Source organism: Haliaeetus albicilla, chromosome 5 (genome assembly GCF_947461875.1).
Source record: "Haliaeetus albicilla chromosome 5, bHalAlb1.1, whole genome shotgun sequence".
Taxonomy (NCBI): Eukaryota; Metazoa; Chordata; class Aves; order Accipitriformes; family Accipitridae; genus Haliaeetus; species Haliaeetus albicilla.
This window is the reverse complement of record NC_091487.1, coordinates 20,133,093-20,150,330: the sequence shown is the minus strand read 5'-3', so window position 1 is coordinate 20,150,330 and position 17,238 is coordinate 20,133,093. Positions and strand designations below refer to the sequence as shown.

At 39.6% G+C, this 17,238-nt stretch overlaps 1 protein-coding gene and 1 long non-coding RNA gene across 4 annotated transcripts in view; one reads left to right on the top strand and one right to left on the bottom strand.

Moving 5' to 3' along the window:
• Positions 1–3,193: 3,193 nt before the first annotated feature.
• Positions 3,194–5,880, bottom strand: LOC138685442 (uncharacterized). The gene is made up of 2 exons (XR_011324696.1): positions 5,783–5,880; positions 3,194–5,707 (listed from the first exon to the last, which is right to left on the bottom strand). It is a non-coding gene; the product is annotated as an uncharacterized lncRNA (long non-coding RNA).
• A 96-nt stretch (positions 5,881–5,976) lies between these two features.
• TTC8 (tetratricopeptide repeat domain 8) overlaps positions 5,977–17,238 on the top strand; it is a 45,836-nt gene continuing 34,574 nt past the window's right edge. Inside the window, exons 1-2 of one of the 3 annotated variants that reach the window (XM_069783673.1) lie at positions 5,979–6,212; positions 14,731–14,760. In XM_069783673.1, the coding sequence (XP_069639774.1) occupies positions 6,099–6,212; positions 14,731–14,760 (144 nt within the window). In that variant the 5' untranslated portion in view covers positions 5,979–6,098. Of the gene's footprint in view, positions 6,213–14,730; positions 14,761–15,728; positions 15,752–17,238 lie in introns of those variants that run through there. The other 2 variants (XM_069783674.1, XM_069783675.1) reach the window with 2 other exon arrangements.

The window sequence follows — 17,238 nt, the reverse complement described above, 5'->3', positions numbered from 1 at the left end:
ACTGTAGAGACCTTACAGCAGGGCTCTAAAACACCCTAATTATATAGCTGGACATGAAATATTCTAAATTAATTTATGCTTCTCAGAAGGTGACATGGAAAAAACTATCTACAAGCCTGTGCTCGAACTGTGCAAAATGACCTCAAGCTAACTAAAGTGCATGGCTGGCCATGCTGATGACCTATTGTAAAAGTTGCTGTTGCTGTTAACTAAGAGAAACATAGAAAAAAAAAAAAAGAAAATTCCTCTGTAGTCTCTTCCCATTACTCATCTCATTATTAGTCTGGGAGGACTGCAACTCAGAGTCCAGAAAAGGACAGCCAGAGCTATAGTGGCTCTGTTCATCAGCTCCTCTTACTTCCTCTGTCAATACAATTCCCTCTTTTTTTCTCATATGCCATAGGATAGTTAATCAGCACTACTAGCCAGCCCTACAGTTAGTCCTAAACCATGATCAGGATTTGTTTATATTCCAGGTGTGGTGGGTTTGCATATGCCTTCAAGGACTTCTGTATTCCTGCAAGTAAAGTTTTCCTGTGTACTCTTATCTGACATATTCCTTAATGTACTAGTTGCCATATACTGACTTCCAAAATCCTGTTATCAGTGTCCCAAAAAGCAGGTAGCAAGTACTAGAAATACTCACTGGACTACCCATCTGGCTTCTGTGCTGTGTTTGAGGATTACACAAGTGTGCAAGAGTGCCTCTATACATGCCAGAAATAAGTATTCAGATCCAGATTTATTTGGAAATAAATATCATAAGCAGATGGATAGGGTGAGTTGCTTAGTTGAGCAGGTATGAAACTTCTCCCAATTTTATGTTGCCTAACTTCTGCTGCAATGGATTATGTCTTTTTCTTTCCCTGAAGGTAGTCTGGTCATAGGCCCTGAATCAAATTCCTGGCTGTTTAGCTTTCATGCAGTTACACTGGAGGGGGACTGCCATACAGGGCTTCACAGAGCACACAAAGAAAGACAGGGACTTTGTGTGTCTTATTCCAGGATTTTAATAAGTTAGAGAAGTGGAATACCGGTACCTACAGAGACTATTATTTGGAGGAAGTACTACACTGGTTAAAAGGTTCAAATTTGGGGATTTCGATACTCAACATAAATGAGAGTCCCCATATTAAAAAGCTCAGAACACTCCCCTGTGCAGGAAGTGAAAGCCAGTATTATCAGTGGAAAAGACTTCAAAGATGGTATGCATAGGATGATCTCTGTGCCAATACCAGAGACAGCCCAGGATATAAGCATGTCAAGAAAGCACACCAGCAGCACGCTTGGGGATTTTGCTTCACTAGTAGCAGCAGCAGGCTGTGACAGACAGAATGCATTTTTATGCCTGCTACTGAGGTAGGACTGGACTCCAGGGATGCAAATAGCATCTGCACCAGGGAATTGGCCTTACTTGAAAGGTAGGACAGGTTGAATCATATGTAATTTTATGTCCAAGTCCTCTGCTTATACAGAAACCTGTCAATACTGGGTTGAGTCTTCTTTGCAATGTTCCTCCAGTATCAGGGCATACTTTTTAGATAGCTGTTTCCGAGAACAAAACAGTGCCACAGTTTAGAGAATTGACATTGTCTAAGATTTTATGGAGGACAAACACAGTTATTCTCAAGTCTATAGTCATCCTCTGAATAGTGCACATAGGCAACGCATGAGCAGGGACTTATATGTACCATAACCGCCAATTTGAGTGGACATACCTTTCTTTGTCCATCTTCGCTTTTTTCTACCCTTATATAGACTTGTCTGTCTAGAGCATTTATCCGTGAAATGTTCAATGCACCATGTGTAGCTTCTGGAACACAGACAAAAGTGCAATGTGGTCTGGAAGCAGGACGAGACTGACTGTGTTTCTATTCTACTTGCTGGTAGGTAGGCCATGAAAGTAAATGGTTTGATAAAAGCTAAATTTCCAGAATCACAGTTGCTTTAAAGGAAATAATCAAATGCTCTTCCTCATACAAGTATTGCTGACAAATTATTATATAGATTCATCTTTCTTTGAACTTTGATATAAGGTACAGGTTTTTTGCTTTATGATTTTAGTTCTGAGTGGTCACATTACCATGGGTGGATGAATTGGGCTTGCCAGGACAACTCTTTCTGGCTTCATACATTTGAATTAGATGCATACCATCATGTAGAAACTGAAAAAAATTTCTTGTATCTGCAGCCAAACAGAGAGCAAAAAACCCTTACACATTACCGCTTGAAAAGAAGGAAAAAGAATTTTTCTGTCATTCTCAACACTGTAAAATCTCCTTATTTTAAAAAAGCTGAAGATCCATCCTGATCCAATTGCTACCATAGGACAACATGACTTCAGCTGGATCACTAAGTGCAACAAATACCTTTCCCAACAGTGTAACAAATAAAAATTGCTCTGGGACCATCTTCCCCTTTCTTTTGCTGAGAAGTCATATGGCTAACAGGCTAACTTCGGAAGACTGTGACCTTTCTTGTTATAGACAGAATCTTGGTGCTATAAAAGTATGGCTGAAGTTCAGCAATACATGTATTACTGATTAAATATACAGCAATTCTTTTATATGAAAAGCATTCTTTTTCCACCTCTCCTCCCAAGAGAGCTATTTGAAACGCTTACTGTTTTTCTTGCTTTCAGGGGCATACTCTCATGACCAGGGACCAAATACTGGCAGCTCACATGACTCACAATTTATTCCCATTGGTTTCCAGTCACACAGGCTTATCTCATTTTTTTTCTTCTGAAAAGTCATCAACTTTCATCAGAGGAACTCCAAACTCATCCCCCAAATAAAGCATACAGCTTCATGCCTCCTTCTGGGTCTCCATTGCTTGCTGCTGGAAAGCCAAGTCACCTTGGAGATCCAGTCTTTTCTCTAGGAAACAGGAAACACTATTTCCTTGTCAAGCCAAACACCCTCAGGTGAGCCAGAGCACGGAGTAGTCAATGATATCTATGACTAATCCACTACTTGCTCACCTGAATGCACAGCTCCCAGGTTATCAGTACTTGGAAACCTTAATCTGTTGTGTCTGCCCACAATCACTGCTTCATTGTTTCATTTGGATTCACCATCTCAAAATGGAAATCATCAAAAAGACTGTTATAATCAAACATTCTCAGCATCCTTAGACGTTTAATTTACTTTGTAGTCTGGAAGTAGTCATTAAGATATTAAGGCTTAAAACATGTGTTAACAAAGAAAAAAGCACTTTAATGATGAGATTTTTGAGACAGTAGTGTCGGAATCAATAAAATTTAGGAGCTATTGGTCTCTGTTTTCCTATGCAGATAAATGGTGTGTTTAACTGATACGGTGGGCTGTTCACAGAAGAAAACTGCCTTTTAAAAACAGCAAGTATAAAACATTCTGGCATTATTTGTCTCCAGTAAACCAACTAACACCAGTTTGGCATTTTAATCTAACAACTTTGGAACTAATGTACTGACCTCAAAATGTGTCTCTACAAACTGAAAATGCCATTCATATTATGTTCTATAAAAAAGTAGCAGCCCAAACATGCTGAATTACCTAACATGGTAACAGCAAGCATTTAAAAACAGATCATCTCATATACATACACAAGCAGAGGAACTTCCAGTTAGTATTTTTAATAAATCTGTAGTTTTTGACCAATGTTCACAATCTCTCTGAACAGCACATCCTGCTTATCGTGCTAAGCCTGACCATAAAACACATGCTGAAGGATTTGCCACTTAAAAGAATTTGTAAATAAAATGGGATAATATCATACAGCTCAATAGTTACTCAGCCACAGTAGTACAACTGCATAGCAGTATCACAGCAGATGGTCTGACAGAGCAACAAGAAATACTGTTCGCTATTCCGACCAACCTGAGGTATACAGTCAGTCTCCTTGTGCAAGTCTTCTACATATTTTGTGGGAATGCAGCACATACGGATTCCCACAATGACTTAAAACCGGAGAAGGGACAGAAACTATTGTATAATTTCCTTTCCACCCTTCTTAACTAGGGATGGCATGGGTCCCAGAAAAGGCTTCACTCGGATCAGTTTCCCTGTTGTGGTGGGTTGACCCTGGCTGGATGCCAGGTGCCCACCAAAGTTGCTCTGTCACTCCCCTCCTCAGCTGGACAGGGGAGAGAAAATATAATGAAAGGATCACGGGTCGAGATAAGGACAGGGAGAGATCATTCACTACCGTCACAGGCAAAACAGACTTGACTTGGGGAAATTAGTTTAATTTAGTACCAATAAAATCAGAGTAGGGTAATGAGAAACAAAAACTAAATCTTAAAACACCTTCCCCCCACCCATCCCTTCTTCCTGGGCTTAACTTTAGTCCTGATTTTCTCTACCTCGTCACCTCCAGTGGCACAGGGAGATGGGGAGTGGGGATTGTAGTCAGTTCATCACACGTTGTCTCTGCTGCTCCTTCCTCCTCAGGGGCAGGACTTCTCACTCTTCCCCTGCTCTGGCGTGGGGTCCCTCCCATGGGAGACAGTTCTCCACAAACTTCTCCAATGTGAGTCCTTCCCACAGGCTGCAGTTCTTCACAAACTGCTCCAGCGTGGGTCCTTTTGACAGGCTGCAGTCCTTCAGGCACAGACTGCTCCAGCGTGGGTCCCCTGCAGGGTCACAAGTCCTGCCAGAAAACCTGCTCCAGCGCGGGCTTCCCACGGGGTCACAGCCTCCTTCAGGCACCCACCTGCTCTGGCGTGGGGTCCTCCACGGGCTGCAGGTGGAGATCTGCTCCACCGTGGACCTCCCTGGGCTGCAGGGGGACAGCCTGCCTCACCATGGTCTTCACCACGGGCTGCAGGGGAATCTCTGCTCCGGCGCCTGGAGCACATCCTCCCCCCCTCCTTCTCCACTGACCTGGGTGTCTGCAGGGTTGTTTCTCTTACATGTTCTCACTCCTCTCTCTGCCTGCAATTGCTGCTGCACAGGGTTTTTTTCCCTTTTTAAATATGTTATCCCAGAGGTGCTACCACCGTTGCTGATGGGCTCGGCCTTGGCCAGGGTCTGTCTTGGAGCCGGCTGGCATGGGCTCTGTCAGACATAGGGGAAGCTTCTAGCAGCTTCTCACAGAAGCCACCCGCCCACCAAAACCTTGCCACACAAACCCAATACACCTGTGCTCGCTCTGTGGGACAACCAAAACCTAGCTGCCTATAGCTGCTACTTCAGTTTAAGCCACTTACTCCTGTATTAGAATAAGCCATAGTCCTGGGACTGGCACTTCTGTTCCTTCATCTTTCCGCTTGACATTGATCTTGCTAGCCTGGATATCCATTTCATGGATCTTGGACAAACTGATCATTTAGGTGAGACAGAAGCAATAAAACCAGGATGACCGGTTAAAATGCCAATGATATGATTCTAGCTATCATGTTAGTGTTCAGAGATTTTCACGTCACAAACTCACGTATTTCTCCAAGCATCCTTAGAGATTTTTTCTTCCTTTTACTTGGGCTGATGGTTGCAATCAGCATCTTGCAATACGTACAAAGTAAGAGTAGTTGTATTCCAGCTTTCTTCATGTCTAAATATCTCGGTCTTACTGTTTCTCTGCAAGAGCTAATGAACTAAAGGAACTAATGGAGTCTGCAAGACTGAAGACAGTGCTGCTCACACCAGGACTCCCATGGCTGTAAAGGACATTTTACCCAAGTAAGGACTGAAGGACCGTATTCTTCGTGTTTAGGCATATATTCCAACTCGAAATGGCTCTTGATAATAGGACAGCAACTAATAGGACACCGTTAAAAATAGCGGGGTTATGCGAAATCCACTGTTCTCAGTATTACGGGTCACGCTCGGCTTTCCGTCATCAACGCACGAGCCTAGGGAGGCTCTTGCAGGGAGGGGCTCGGCCCAAGCGCGGGGCCGCCTCCCCCGCCCGGGCCGGCCGCCTCCCCCGCCCGGGCCGGCCGCCTCCCCCGCCCGGGCCGGCCGCCTCCCAGCGCGGCGCGCAGGCCCTGCCGGGCCGAGGCGGGGCCTGCCGTTTCCGTGGCAGCAGGCCGGCCGCCCGCCCGCGCTCCGCCCCGGGCCCCGCTCGGCAGGCGCCGGGGGCCCAGCCGGAGCGGCTGCGGCGGTCCCGCCGGCGGGATGGGGCTGGAGCTGGAGCCGCTGTTCCAGGCCTGGAGCTACTTCAGGCGGAGGAAGTTTCGGCAGTGCTCGGATCTCTGCTCGCAGCTGCTGGAGAGGCCGCCCGGCGAGCAGGTAGCGGGGGCCGGGCCGGGAGGCCGGGGCGGGAGGTGGTGGTGTCAGTCGGCAGCGGCCCGGCCGCCCGACAGGGCCAGCGCCACGGGACCCGCTGTGTACCTTTTGCAGCCGCCGGAGAGGCCCGGTGTGACGGCCCGGTAGGGGGCCGGGGAGGGCTGGGCCGCGCCGTGCTCCGCGAGGAGGAGGAGGGAGGGCCGGGCAGCGCCTTCTCGCCGGGCTCCCTAAATCCCTCCCGAAGCTGGAGGCGGCGAGTGCGGGTTGCCGGCTCCTCCTCAGACACGCCCTGGTAGTAGCCCTCCCGCCCCGGCCGAGTAAGGAGAGGCGAGCAGTGCAACAGGTACGTTGTGCTGCTGGGAATGAAACCGTGGCGGTGGTGGGGTCCCAGCACTCCCCACAACAAGGATTTTAACTCGCTCGGGATTTTGCGGAGTTAAGGGATGAAAAGCCACGTCTGAAATCAGGTCTGCCTGAGGATGTTACTGTTGATTTTACACAGATGTTCAGATATCATGGTTGCTGTATCGACTAAACCTCATAAGCTTAAGAGACACCCATTTTGTCTCAGCTTACTTACAAGTATTACCATGGGACAGAAGGCGTTTCCATCCCTCTCTCTTTGCTCTTTCTCCAGCTGCAAAGTCTCTGGAAATGTTGGGCATGTGTTGTTCAAGACCTACCTATTTTCTCACCCTTCTCTAAGAAGGAAGGATTTGAGAATGTTGTTTCTGGATTGATACTTGTATGCATGTAAACATTTTTACTGCCATATTTGGAAAACAGTCATTGAATGGACTTTATCTTCATCATAAATACTTTACAGTAAATTAGTAACTCTCTCAAAGCATCCTATCGCTACAGATCTTAAGAATCTTGAAGGCCGTTCTTTTCATCACAAAGGAAAAGTCTTAAAAGAAAGCTGCACAGTCACACAATTGTGTAAATGTAAAGCACAGTAATTGTTTCAACCGGTTTAGAATAGATATTTAAAAGATGCTTTTGTTTATGTTATATACTGTAAGGCAGCAACAAGGAGCCATCAGCAGAAAAATTTTCAGCAGAGAAGACATTCCAAGAAAATTGGTCCTGAACACTAAATGGGACCGAGTATTAGTTCTGTGCAAGTCCTGTATCATTTATGTGTATTTACATTATTGGGTCTTGATACATGTAATCTTTGCATATGGAAGTATAGCTCTTGATTCGTGATAGAAACTCTTGAGACAGTACAGATAATAACAGTAAATAAGAGTTGTAAAGGTCACAGTGCTTCTGTTGCTATTCATAACTAGTAAAACATTTTCTGATCTATGATCTCAACATGGAAGTATAAAGACAACTGCATTTCTACTGTGTGCTGAAGCTCAAGTACAAAATTGTTTTGTTACACCTGGCAAATCCAAACTTTTGCTGGGCTGTTTCTAGTAGCACTGGGGAATGCGTTGAAGACATCTGCAGCTGACAGAAGTGGGGTAAGGAATAGAACGTGTACAAGGCCGGGAAAAATGTTTAGAGGGAAAACAACAGCAGTGAGAGTATGTAGATCCCATCTGATTTTCCTTCTTTCTTTTAAATATTGATCACACGTGCTGCAAGCATTTGAGTATATAAATTAAATTGTTTTCTTAGATAAAGCTACACATTCTTCTTAGAGAACCAGGACCTCGTATACCAGCAATATGAGAGTTTTTCCAAATACTATATAAAGTTGGGACAAATAATTGATCACTTAATTTAATCTTTGAAATGATCACAGCAGCCTGTAAGCTTCATCTTCTATAAGAATGAAAGAGTGAAAACATTTAAAATAATTATGCTTTGAGAAACAGTGGAAGATGGGTATATGAATGGTGTCTATACTCCATCAAATCACAAGTTCTTACAAGAGATCCTGTATGAAGTCTCTGAATTTTAAGATCAAGTTTCATCAGTGTTTTGAAAAGACTTCCAGGTCATGGTTGCCTGCAAAGGACTGGACCTTCTAACTTAGGTAAGTTCGTTTCAGAGCTATATTCCTGTTCACAGTTTTATGTGAAAAAGGTACTTTTCAGCAGCAGCATATTTCAAACCTACATGAAAGTTTAGATGGGAGAGAAATGTGTTTGCTTTCTGTAGAGGCAAACTTGAAATATGGTTAGTTTGGCTCTTGCCCCATATAATCTTCTTGAGGAATCCTTATTAAAAGCTCTTTCTAAGCAGGAATTAATGACTTCTAAAAATATTTTAAAATACATCTACTTTAGCTTGGAAAATACCAGTCTTCCTCTTTGACATTTTAAAGGTGCATGGAACAATGTTTCAGTCTTTCTCTGAAAAGAGATTTCATAGAGCAATGTTTGAGTAAAGCACATCACAAGTTTGCAGACACCAGCAAGTGAATTTTACTCTATATTTTATGTAAGTGGAGTAACAGTTTAGAGACTTTTTTAAAAAGTAAAATAAATGGAAAGGTGGTTATTAAGTGGCAATTCAGCATGTTTCTTCAGAAGGATCATGGAGTATACTGTACTTCATGGTATATAATGCAATGGCTACGCAGCTTTCTTCCATCATTCCTCTATGTTAGTCCAGACAAAGAGCACAGCTCCTGACAGGAGAAGATGTAGCATTATTTATACCACCTGTTTATTTTGGTACAGCAGGATGGAGAAACCAGGATATTGGTTAAATAACTTTCAAGAGTGCAACTTGAACCAAACTCAGACCAACTCAACATACAAAATGTTATACTTGAAATCTCTTTAAGTAAAGTATTTTCTAATTATTCAGTTAAAATATAGCTTTAACATTCATGGCAGGCTTAACATGGAATGGTATTTCTCTCCTTCAGTCAACTGTGCTCATGATATTTTAGATTTTACAGTTCTTATTGTAATCAACACAAAATCTTAATATTTACTGGTTATCTGTCCAAGTAAGCCTGTATTTTATTATTCTGCTTCTCATTTGGAAAGCCTTGCAGGTCTTTTCCCTAGCTATGTTGTTGCACTTTCAGCTCATTACTTTCTAACACTTGCTGCTTTCAGGTACCACTCTGTCACATTTGCTCTGCTAGACTTCAGGCACAGAGTAAAGGAAATAGTAACACGCCTCAAGAATGTGTTTTATATGTAGCTGAAACCTTACAAGTTATTTTGAACCTACTTAATACAACAGAATGAAAAAGCAAATTGTGTTTATGTATTGCAGCATGTATACTTTGTATTTATTAGAACCGTTATTTTTATAAGACCTTTGAAAGATACTAAACTCCAAGGCTGAACATTGATATAATTAGAACTCAAATAAGTAACGTACATTACTTAATTCTCCTGGTTTGCCTGGTCTAATACTATTTTACATTATTCTGTATTTATTCCAGTTGTAGTGTATCAGTTAAGTTGCTGTAGTTGTGAATGCTAGAAAAGTGATCTAAGATGACTTTTTCTTTTTTTTAAGTTAATTAAGAATCCAAAACCATTCTCAGGCAGATTGACTGTTGATTCCTGAAGTCTGTGTTACTTTTGAAGGTGGCATGTTAATGAAATCAGTAGTTCCTAAATATTTGGATTGAAATTTATTTCTGTCTTTTCCAGCCACCTACCAGAAAATAGTACTGTCTTCCATCTGTGTGAATTACATAGTAGTATTTTAGTATAACCTGGAGAAATATCTCAAATTAAGTAGTAACATTTTTGGTACCTAACCTAATGTGTGGTTTATTATGCTTAAAAAGCACATAGCAATTCTAAAATATTTAATGATCAAACCCTTAATGGGAGCACTTCTGCAGATCAAGCCCAAGATATGTCATGTTGGGCACCAGGAAAGCAAACAGACAAATGGCAACACTTACAGAAAGTTTGGATTAAGTGAGCTGCTGTGCAGCACAAGGGAATACTCAACTGCTGTAATCACCGTGCCATCTGTTCTCATCCTCTTGTCCCATATTCTGCTAAGCGTGTGCCTCCCAACCTCTACAACCAGGGAAAGAAAGATCATAGAAGAGCAGTAGCCTCGGTCACTGTTCAGGGATTCACTTCTTTGAACAGCATGCATTAGGGTAAGGTATAAACCAAGCCACAGGAGATGGTATCCTTTAAAGATGCTCAGGAATGGTTGAATTAAACTGTGATTGTTACAGGTCAGAACTTTTTCATGCTCGGGCAAGTAGCTTTCTCCCTTCTAAGACATGTAATGGAACAATAAGTAGGTAAAGGAAGAGACTAACAGTGCATAATCTTAGCGTGTTTTCATGCCTGAAAGAGACGACCTTGCTAGTCTGAAAGCCTATACATTTTTCCAAGCTGTCATCTGCTCTGCTAAAAGATAGTACCACTCCTGCTCCATTGCATCTGCAACACTGTCACAAAACTATGGGCAGCTGAAATCAGCTTTCTACGATAGCCTTAGAAGTAGGCATTTTTACCAGTCACACTTATAAATATAATAAGAAATTTTCTTGACCGGTACATCTTGATATATCTCTTAATTTACCAGTCCCTTTACATATAGCTTAGTATTCAGAATATGTTTTCATCACAAGTATAATAATGTTTAAGAAGTTCTCCTTTAAGAACATGGTAAAAGATTATTTGAAGGTCTCAAAAATAAGTTTACTGATGATCTAATCAGTAGTTACATGTACATACATTCAGAAGCTGTCTTCACTGGTGTAGAACTCTTTGAACTCTCTCACCAGATGTAGTAAGCCCTAGGAGGTTTTTAAGGTATGGTGTTGACCTTTTAGCCAACTGGGCATGAATCGGGAATTTTCTTATGTAGCTGTATCAAATGCTATGCTATTATAAACTTGAATTCTTAAAGAACACATCAATGAAATCAAACCATTTTAAAATCCATTATGTTTTCCTGAAGAGTTCTTAATGAATAAAAGGTGCTGAACATTTTGATAGAAGAGTAATTAGCTGCTACTGAGTTAAATTTTATGGAAGACTGAAATATTTTTTTCTATAAAATGTCCAGTGCATTTCTTCAGTTAAGAATTAGGAATATAAATTTTATTGATGGAATTTACTTCTATGCTGACAATCTTATCTCAGGATGGATAAAAGCTGTATTTTCTATGACTGGTGGTTGGGCATACAAACACATAAAGCACTGATGTTCAGTTTAATTATTTCCTGTTGTAAGCAGACAGGCGTTGTCTTCTATGTTTATAGTAATAGCATGACCTAGAGGAAATAAAATCCAGGGCTGTCTCTGTTGATCATCCTGATTAGTTACCTAATCTGATTACTCTTCTTTGTGTTCCATATGTCAGATTCAAGGCAACAATCAGCACCGATGTATGAGGCCTGCTGTAGTTTTAACAATTAAAAAAAAATTGCCTAATGTAATTAATAGACATACAGTGGATGTCCTGCCTTTAATTTGCTTAATGGTCTACTGTGAGGATTTGCTTTTGTTCATTTGTCCTTTCTTCTCCCACGGTGAACTTTCAGCTACTATTACTTGCATACTGCTTTTTGTAAGGTCATAATAAAGTTATCACAGATATGTTTATGTATATGGAACTTGATTTGAAAAAGCATCTTCAACTGAAATCAGTTATTTGTTCAAGAGACTGTAATTATTAAGTTTATGTGTAAAAATTAGTGATACATACAGTGAAGTCATTGTTCCTGGGTAATGTTTTTTCTCTGTTTCTGCTTTTAATAATTTGAGGACCATTTTCAGAATATACCAATTTTAATATTCTTCATGTATTAAATCATACTCACCTGAAATTAATTGTAGAATAAAGCTTTATTAGAATATAAGGTGTGTAATCTTGTTTCATTCCCTATTCTAGGCTATAAGCATCAGAAGACTTAATTTTTCTGAATATTTTTGGTCTTCAAATAAACAGACTTTACATATTAACTTTAATTTTTAAATGCCCTCAGTGGATTTAGAGATCTGGGTTAAATCCTTCCTTCATTGCTTTTACAATCTTATTAATTTCAAAGGAGCTTTATATATGTAAATGAAGAATAAATTTGACCTTTTGTTTTGAGATACAAGCTTACAGGGCAATGCTATTTGTTAATCCTCTCAAAGAAATCTTTATTCGGAATCTAGTTCCAGTGGAATGCCTGCATGAGTAGCAACTGCTGGATCCACCCATGTTAAAATATATTATATTTTAATGTTAGTTTTTGTTGTGCCAGGCTTGTGTTTAATGGAAGGGTTCTATCACCTGCTTGAGGGTTATTTAAAATCTTAAGTTACTTCTTGTCAAAAACTAAAATGATATATTAGGGTGTATGAACAATGCATACTATCACCTACCATTACAAGAGAGCGATGTTTTTAGTAAGTGTTACTGGTCAACTCTACTTTCTTCCAAAGTGATGAGGGATGTAACTTCTGAATTTTTTAACAATATGAATGCTCCTACATAAGAAAATCTGGTTTATTTTTAAACTATTTTTTTAAACTGATGAACAGTGCCTAAAGTAAGTTACACATCTGTTAAGATATACATCTGTAACATCAAGGCATTTTTGAGTTGGTGTTGATGTAATATTCCTAACCTTGTCCTCATTAGTTACTGTAGCACATATGGTATGGAAGATCACCTACTGCTCTTAAACCATTTTCTGGTACACCATATGTGCTGTAACACTCAGACACAATGGGGTGAATAAAATGCAAGCTGAAATATCTCAATGTCCTTTTCTTTATTACTTAGAAAGCTCGAACAGTTTATTTTTTAGAAGACGAATACTATAAATAAAACAACATATTAAAAGAACTTGGGAGTTCATTTAATCCTACATCTAAAACATAAAGGCAGTTTCAGTGCCTTAGTCAAGACCAGGTACATCACAGACAGCTGAGATTAATCCCTCATTCCATAGAATACTCAGTTTATAAGCTGTGTTAGGCATTCTAACAGGGGTGAACAACTTTGCAATTCCAAATATGATTCTTAAAAGGCCACAGAAATTCCAGTACGCTACAGAAGGAAGATGCGAGAGTATCACCAGTCTTCCAGGTCCCTGTTGTCATGGAATTTACTGAGTGAAAAGGCACAAATTGAAAGAGGTAGACCACATCTCGTACTACAGAGCAAAAGAGCAAGCTTGACCTTGCCATTGGCTTGGTGAAATATGAGCCAGCAGGGTGCCCTGGCTGCAAAGGAAGCTACCAGCACACTGGGCAGTGCTTCAGCTTGGAGAGGACATTGGTGTGACCTAATAGCAGCCTTCTAATACATACAAGGAGGTTATCGAGAAGATGGAGCGAGGCCCCTCACAGAGGTGCATGGAGTGAGAGACAGCAAACATAAACTGAAATGAAGGAGGCTTTGGCTTGATATAAGGAAAAACATTTCTCCATAAGGGCAGTCAGGCAGTGGAACAGGTTGCACAGGGGCATTGTGCAGTCTCCATCCTTGGAAGTTTTCAAGACCCAATTGGACAAAGCTCTGCACAAGCTCAACTGACCTTATAGCTGACCTTGCTTTGGGCAGGGCTTTGGACTAGAGACCTCCTGATGCCCCTTTCCAGTCTGAATTACTCTGAGGTTCTATATTCGATCTAATATAGCTGGCTTAAATGTGATAGATTTACACAAGGCCAGATATGTAAGAAATTTTCTGCTGCCTCTAGGAGCAGAAATGATCTGACTCTACAAAAGACTAATAGTGATTGGAGAAAGTAACATCTATCTCCCGCTTTCCTTGACTTTCCCCCTAAAGCTAAGTAATATGTTAGAGAGGAAAGATTCTTCCCCAGTCCCTGGAAGTGAGCAGCAGAAGCCCTGAAGGATAGTTTAAATATTGTACAAACATGATAAGTACATAATGAATGATGATAAACCTACATTTCTTGTTGTTACTATTTACTCACTTTTACCTCAAGTTTCAAGCAGATGCAAGTTCCTGCCTTTTGGCTTGTAGTAAACTTCATCGGGTAGTTTTCCTTTTGTTTATTGGATGGTGCAATAAGCCATTAGTTTGATGTTTATTCCACTTACAGCATTAGTATTCAGAATACAATAAATATATCATTTCCATCATAAAAGTATAAAAAACATTCAATATATGCAGAAATTTTCTTTTACATACTTCAGTGATATCAGTGCGATCACCATCAGCAGCTAACAAAAATGCACAAAGATGGATTTTCTTACGTAGGCATTCTAAAGCCCATGGTCTAATAATCTGGTTAACTTTTGAGAGATGTGCTTACATCTTCCAAGTTTGTATTTTTTTTTTAAATGTACCATTTTTCAGTTTAATAATTCTGTAATGTTAGTCTAAGATTTGGCCAACATGATCCTGCAGAAGCAAGAAAGCAAAAGGTATCTGAAAAATCTACTTACTGCAAATCTGCTTTCATTGTGTAAAATGTTGATTACCTCCGTAATGTAAGTTGAGATAATGTAATAAAATGAAAATTTGGATATATGTCTTGGAGAGAAAATGTTTGTGCAAAACGAGGTGGCCACAGAGGATAATTCCATTTTTTGTTGTTCTTTTTATTGTTTTACATTTCCATTCCTCAATTTCTATTTCCTCTCTTTTCAGGAGCCTGATTCTGAATACACCGTGTTTCAGGTAAAATTCTTTTCATAAATACAATTGTTAGAAACAATCATTAGGAAGAATTTCTGATACACTGACTAATACTTGTTTTATTGTTAAATCCTTAATGGCATAAATTTGTTTTTCATCATTGGTAAGGAAGTACATTTGATAAGGGGTATTTTAAATAGGCAGCTTTTATATTTGATAGGAGTTTCTCTCTCTCATATATTTCCTATAGGTTTATTCAGCAGTTCAGTAGCTTAGTGCCTTCTAAAAGCTGAATTGAATCTATCTTGAACTGAATGACCTTCATCTGATGATGAGATTAAGAAAAAGCCAATGTGTATTTCACAGATAGAACAATGTTTATGTTCTTAGGGCTCACTTTCCTGTTTCATTTAATGTGGTGTAATGGTGGGCTGTTACCCATGCCCTTCTGCTCCTGCAGTTCATTCTCACTGCCTACCTTGTGTAGAGTCTGGTAGTCTTGAAGCTGCGTGATGTGCTTTACATAAGTGTTGGAAGACTCAGAGTAATTGATTAGTTTTCACTCTGTCCACATTAGCACTAGATTACTGCAATGGGAAGAATAGTAATGTGCAGGTGGTGGCATCTTTTGGCTCCAGCTCACAGTCAGAAGAGATTACATGCAGTGTGAAATTGCATCTTTAAATACAGCTCAATAACATATTTTACAAGTCTCCAATTACATTCCAGTGAAGTCATGCAAATTGTTTGCATACAAAATGGTTTCAGTGAAATACTGCCAGATATCTTCTTGACTTTAAAGATTACGCTTCACAAGGTGGTTGTTGTGTTCTGGGGTTTTCATTGTGTACAGAATAAAATTTATGGTAATGGAAAGGATTGTTGGAGAATGAAACCTCTTAAAAAAATGTGTTACCAGATTCAGGAAGTACATTTAGATTTAAATTTTATATTTTTTTAATTTAGTTTTTGGACTTTTTAGGAACAAGAGGAAGACATTCAATTCAGTGACAAACCAGTTCTCAGGAACTAGGCGAAAAACAATTTGTCACTTTTCTTTCTGGAGTTTAGACTTCTTAAGAAATACCATATCACATTTCTGTACTTACGGTACTTAAGATATTGCTTCCCTCTATAATGACTATTAGTTATTGTAAAGTTCTGTTCTGATTATGAGTTAAGTAAGCTAAATCTGTTACTATGTTGTGAATATGTGGGTTGTCTGAAATGAGCTGTCCCTTTCTTGTTCCTTGTGCCCATTTAATAAAAATGCAAGTTGTCTTCATAAACGCCAGACATGTTGCTTGTCTCAAAACAAAATTATCGATCCCGCAAAGAGAGAGCAGATAATATAAGTGGAATCTGAGGCAACGATTTGAGTGGACAAACTTGTGCTAAGTCGAGGTGTAAATATTGTCATGTGGTTACTCAGAAATGTGTGCATTTATTTTTATGGCTTTTTGTGATTATAAGTGAGCCTTCCTCTCACTGTTGACAGTGTGGTTCTTCCAGTTTTGTGCTGCTTATATTCATTTTAATTGAAGTTTTTCAGGTGAAGTTCTTCTGCATTAGTTTCAGATTAAACCCTTACAGGTTTTCAGTGAGCGAAAGATCTGTGTATTGTACTATGGTAAATTACTAAAACTGTGTACTTTCTTATGAACAGAATTGTTAAAATTTTTCTGGATAACTAAAAATGACAACACAGAAAGTCGGCTTCATACAAGGATAAAGTAGCTATAGGAAATACCAGGACTACTGGTACAAATTCTTTCTGTAAAGTCAGCAAAAGTTGAAATTACTGAGCTGTTAAGAAAATCTTTGAATCCTGCATGAGTTTTACATCTCATGTGATAAAAGACACTTTTACTTTATGAACAAAAGAAAAAAAATCAAAATTTGTTGGGGTGGTCTGTTTTAACAGAGAAATGTACATCTCAGGTTTTCTTTTAAAAAGTAAGCAATAGCCATAGGCCATAGTTCTAATAAAGTCCTGTGTGACTTTTTATGAATAAGTAGCAAATTTTTTACGAATTAGAAAGGTGTCAGAAATTTCATTTAATTCTTTTGAAAAAAAGATCTTTTTCTACATCTCCCTTTGTATTTGTGTGTCAGTATACATTTCTAATTCCTTTTCCCACACCTTGATTTTTCAGATATTCAGCATAACTGTGTGCATGCACAGAAACGATACTTTTGTTTCATATGGGTTATGTAACTAGTAGTTAGGAATTTTGAATTGTCTTCTTGTCTCCCAAGGTAAAGGTCATCTTTCTATAGTTTAAGTAATGAATTTGTCATTTTTCTCTTGCTTGCTGTTTTGATCAGAAGTCCTGTAACAAACATTGCTGCAGGCCATACTCTGCAGACTGATGTTTAATTAAGGAATAATATGCGATATTTGAATTTTTTGTTGGCTGTGAAGCCTCAGACTAGGAGCTTAAGACTGGAATAGCAATCTAAGGAATCTATTTGTTATGACAGATATTTGTCCAATAACGACAAAGAGACATGTTGCTT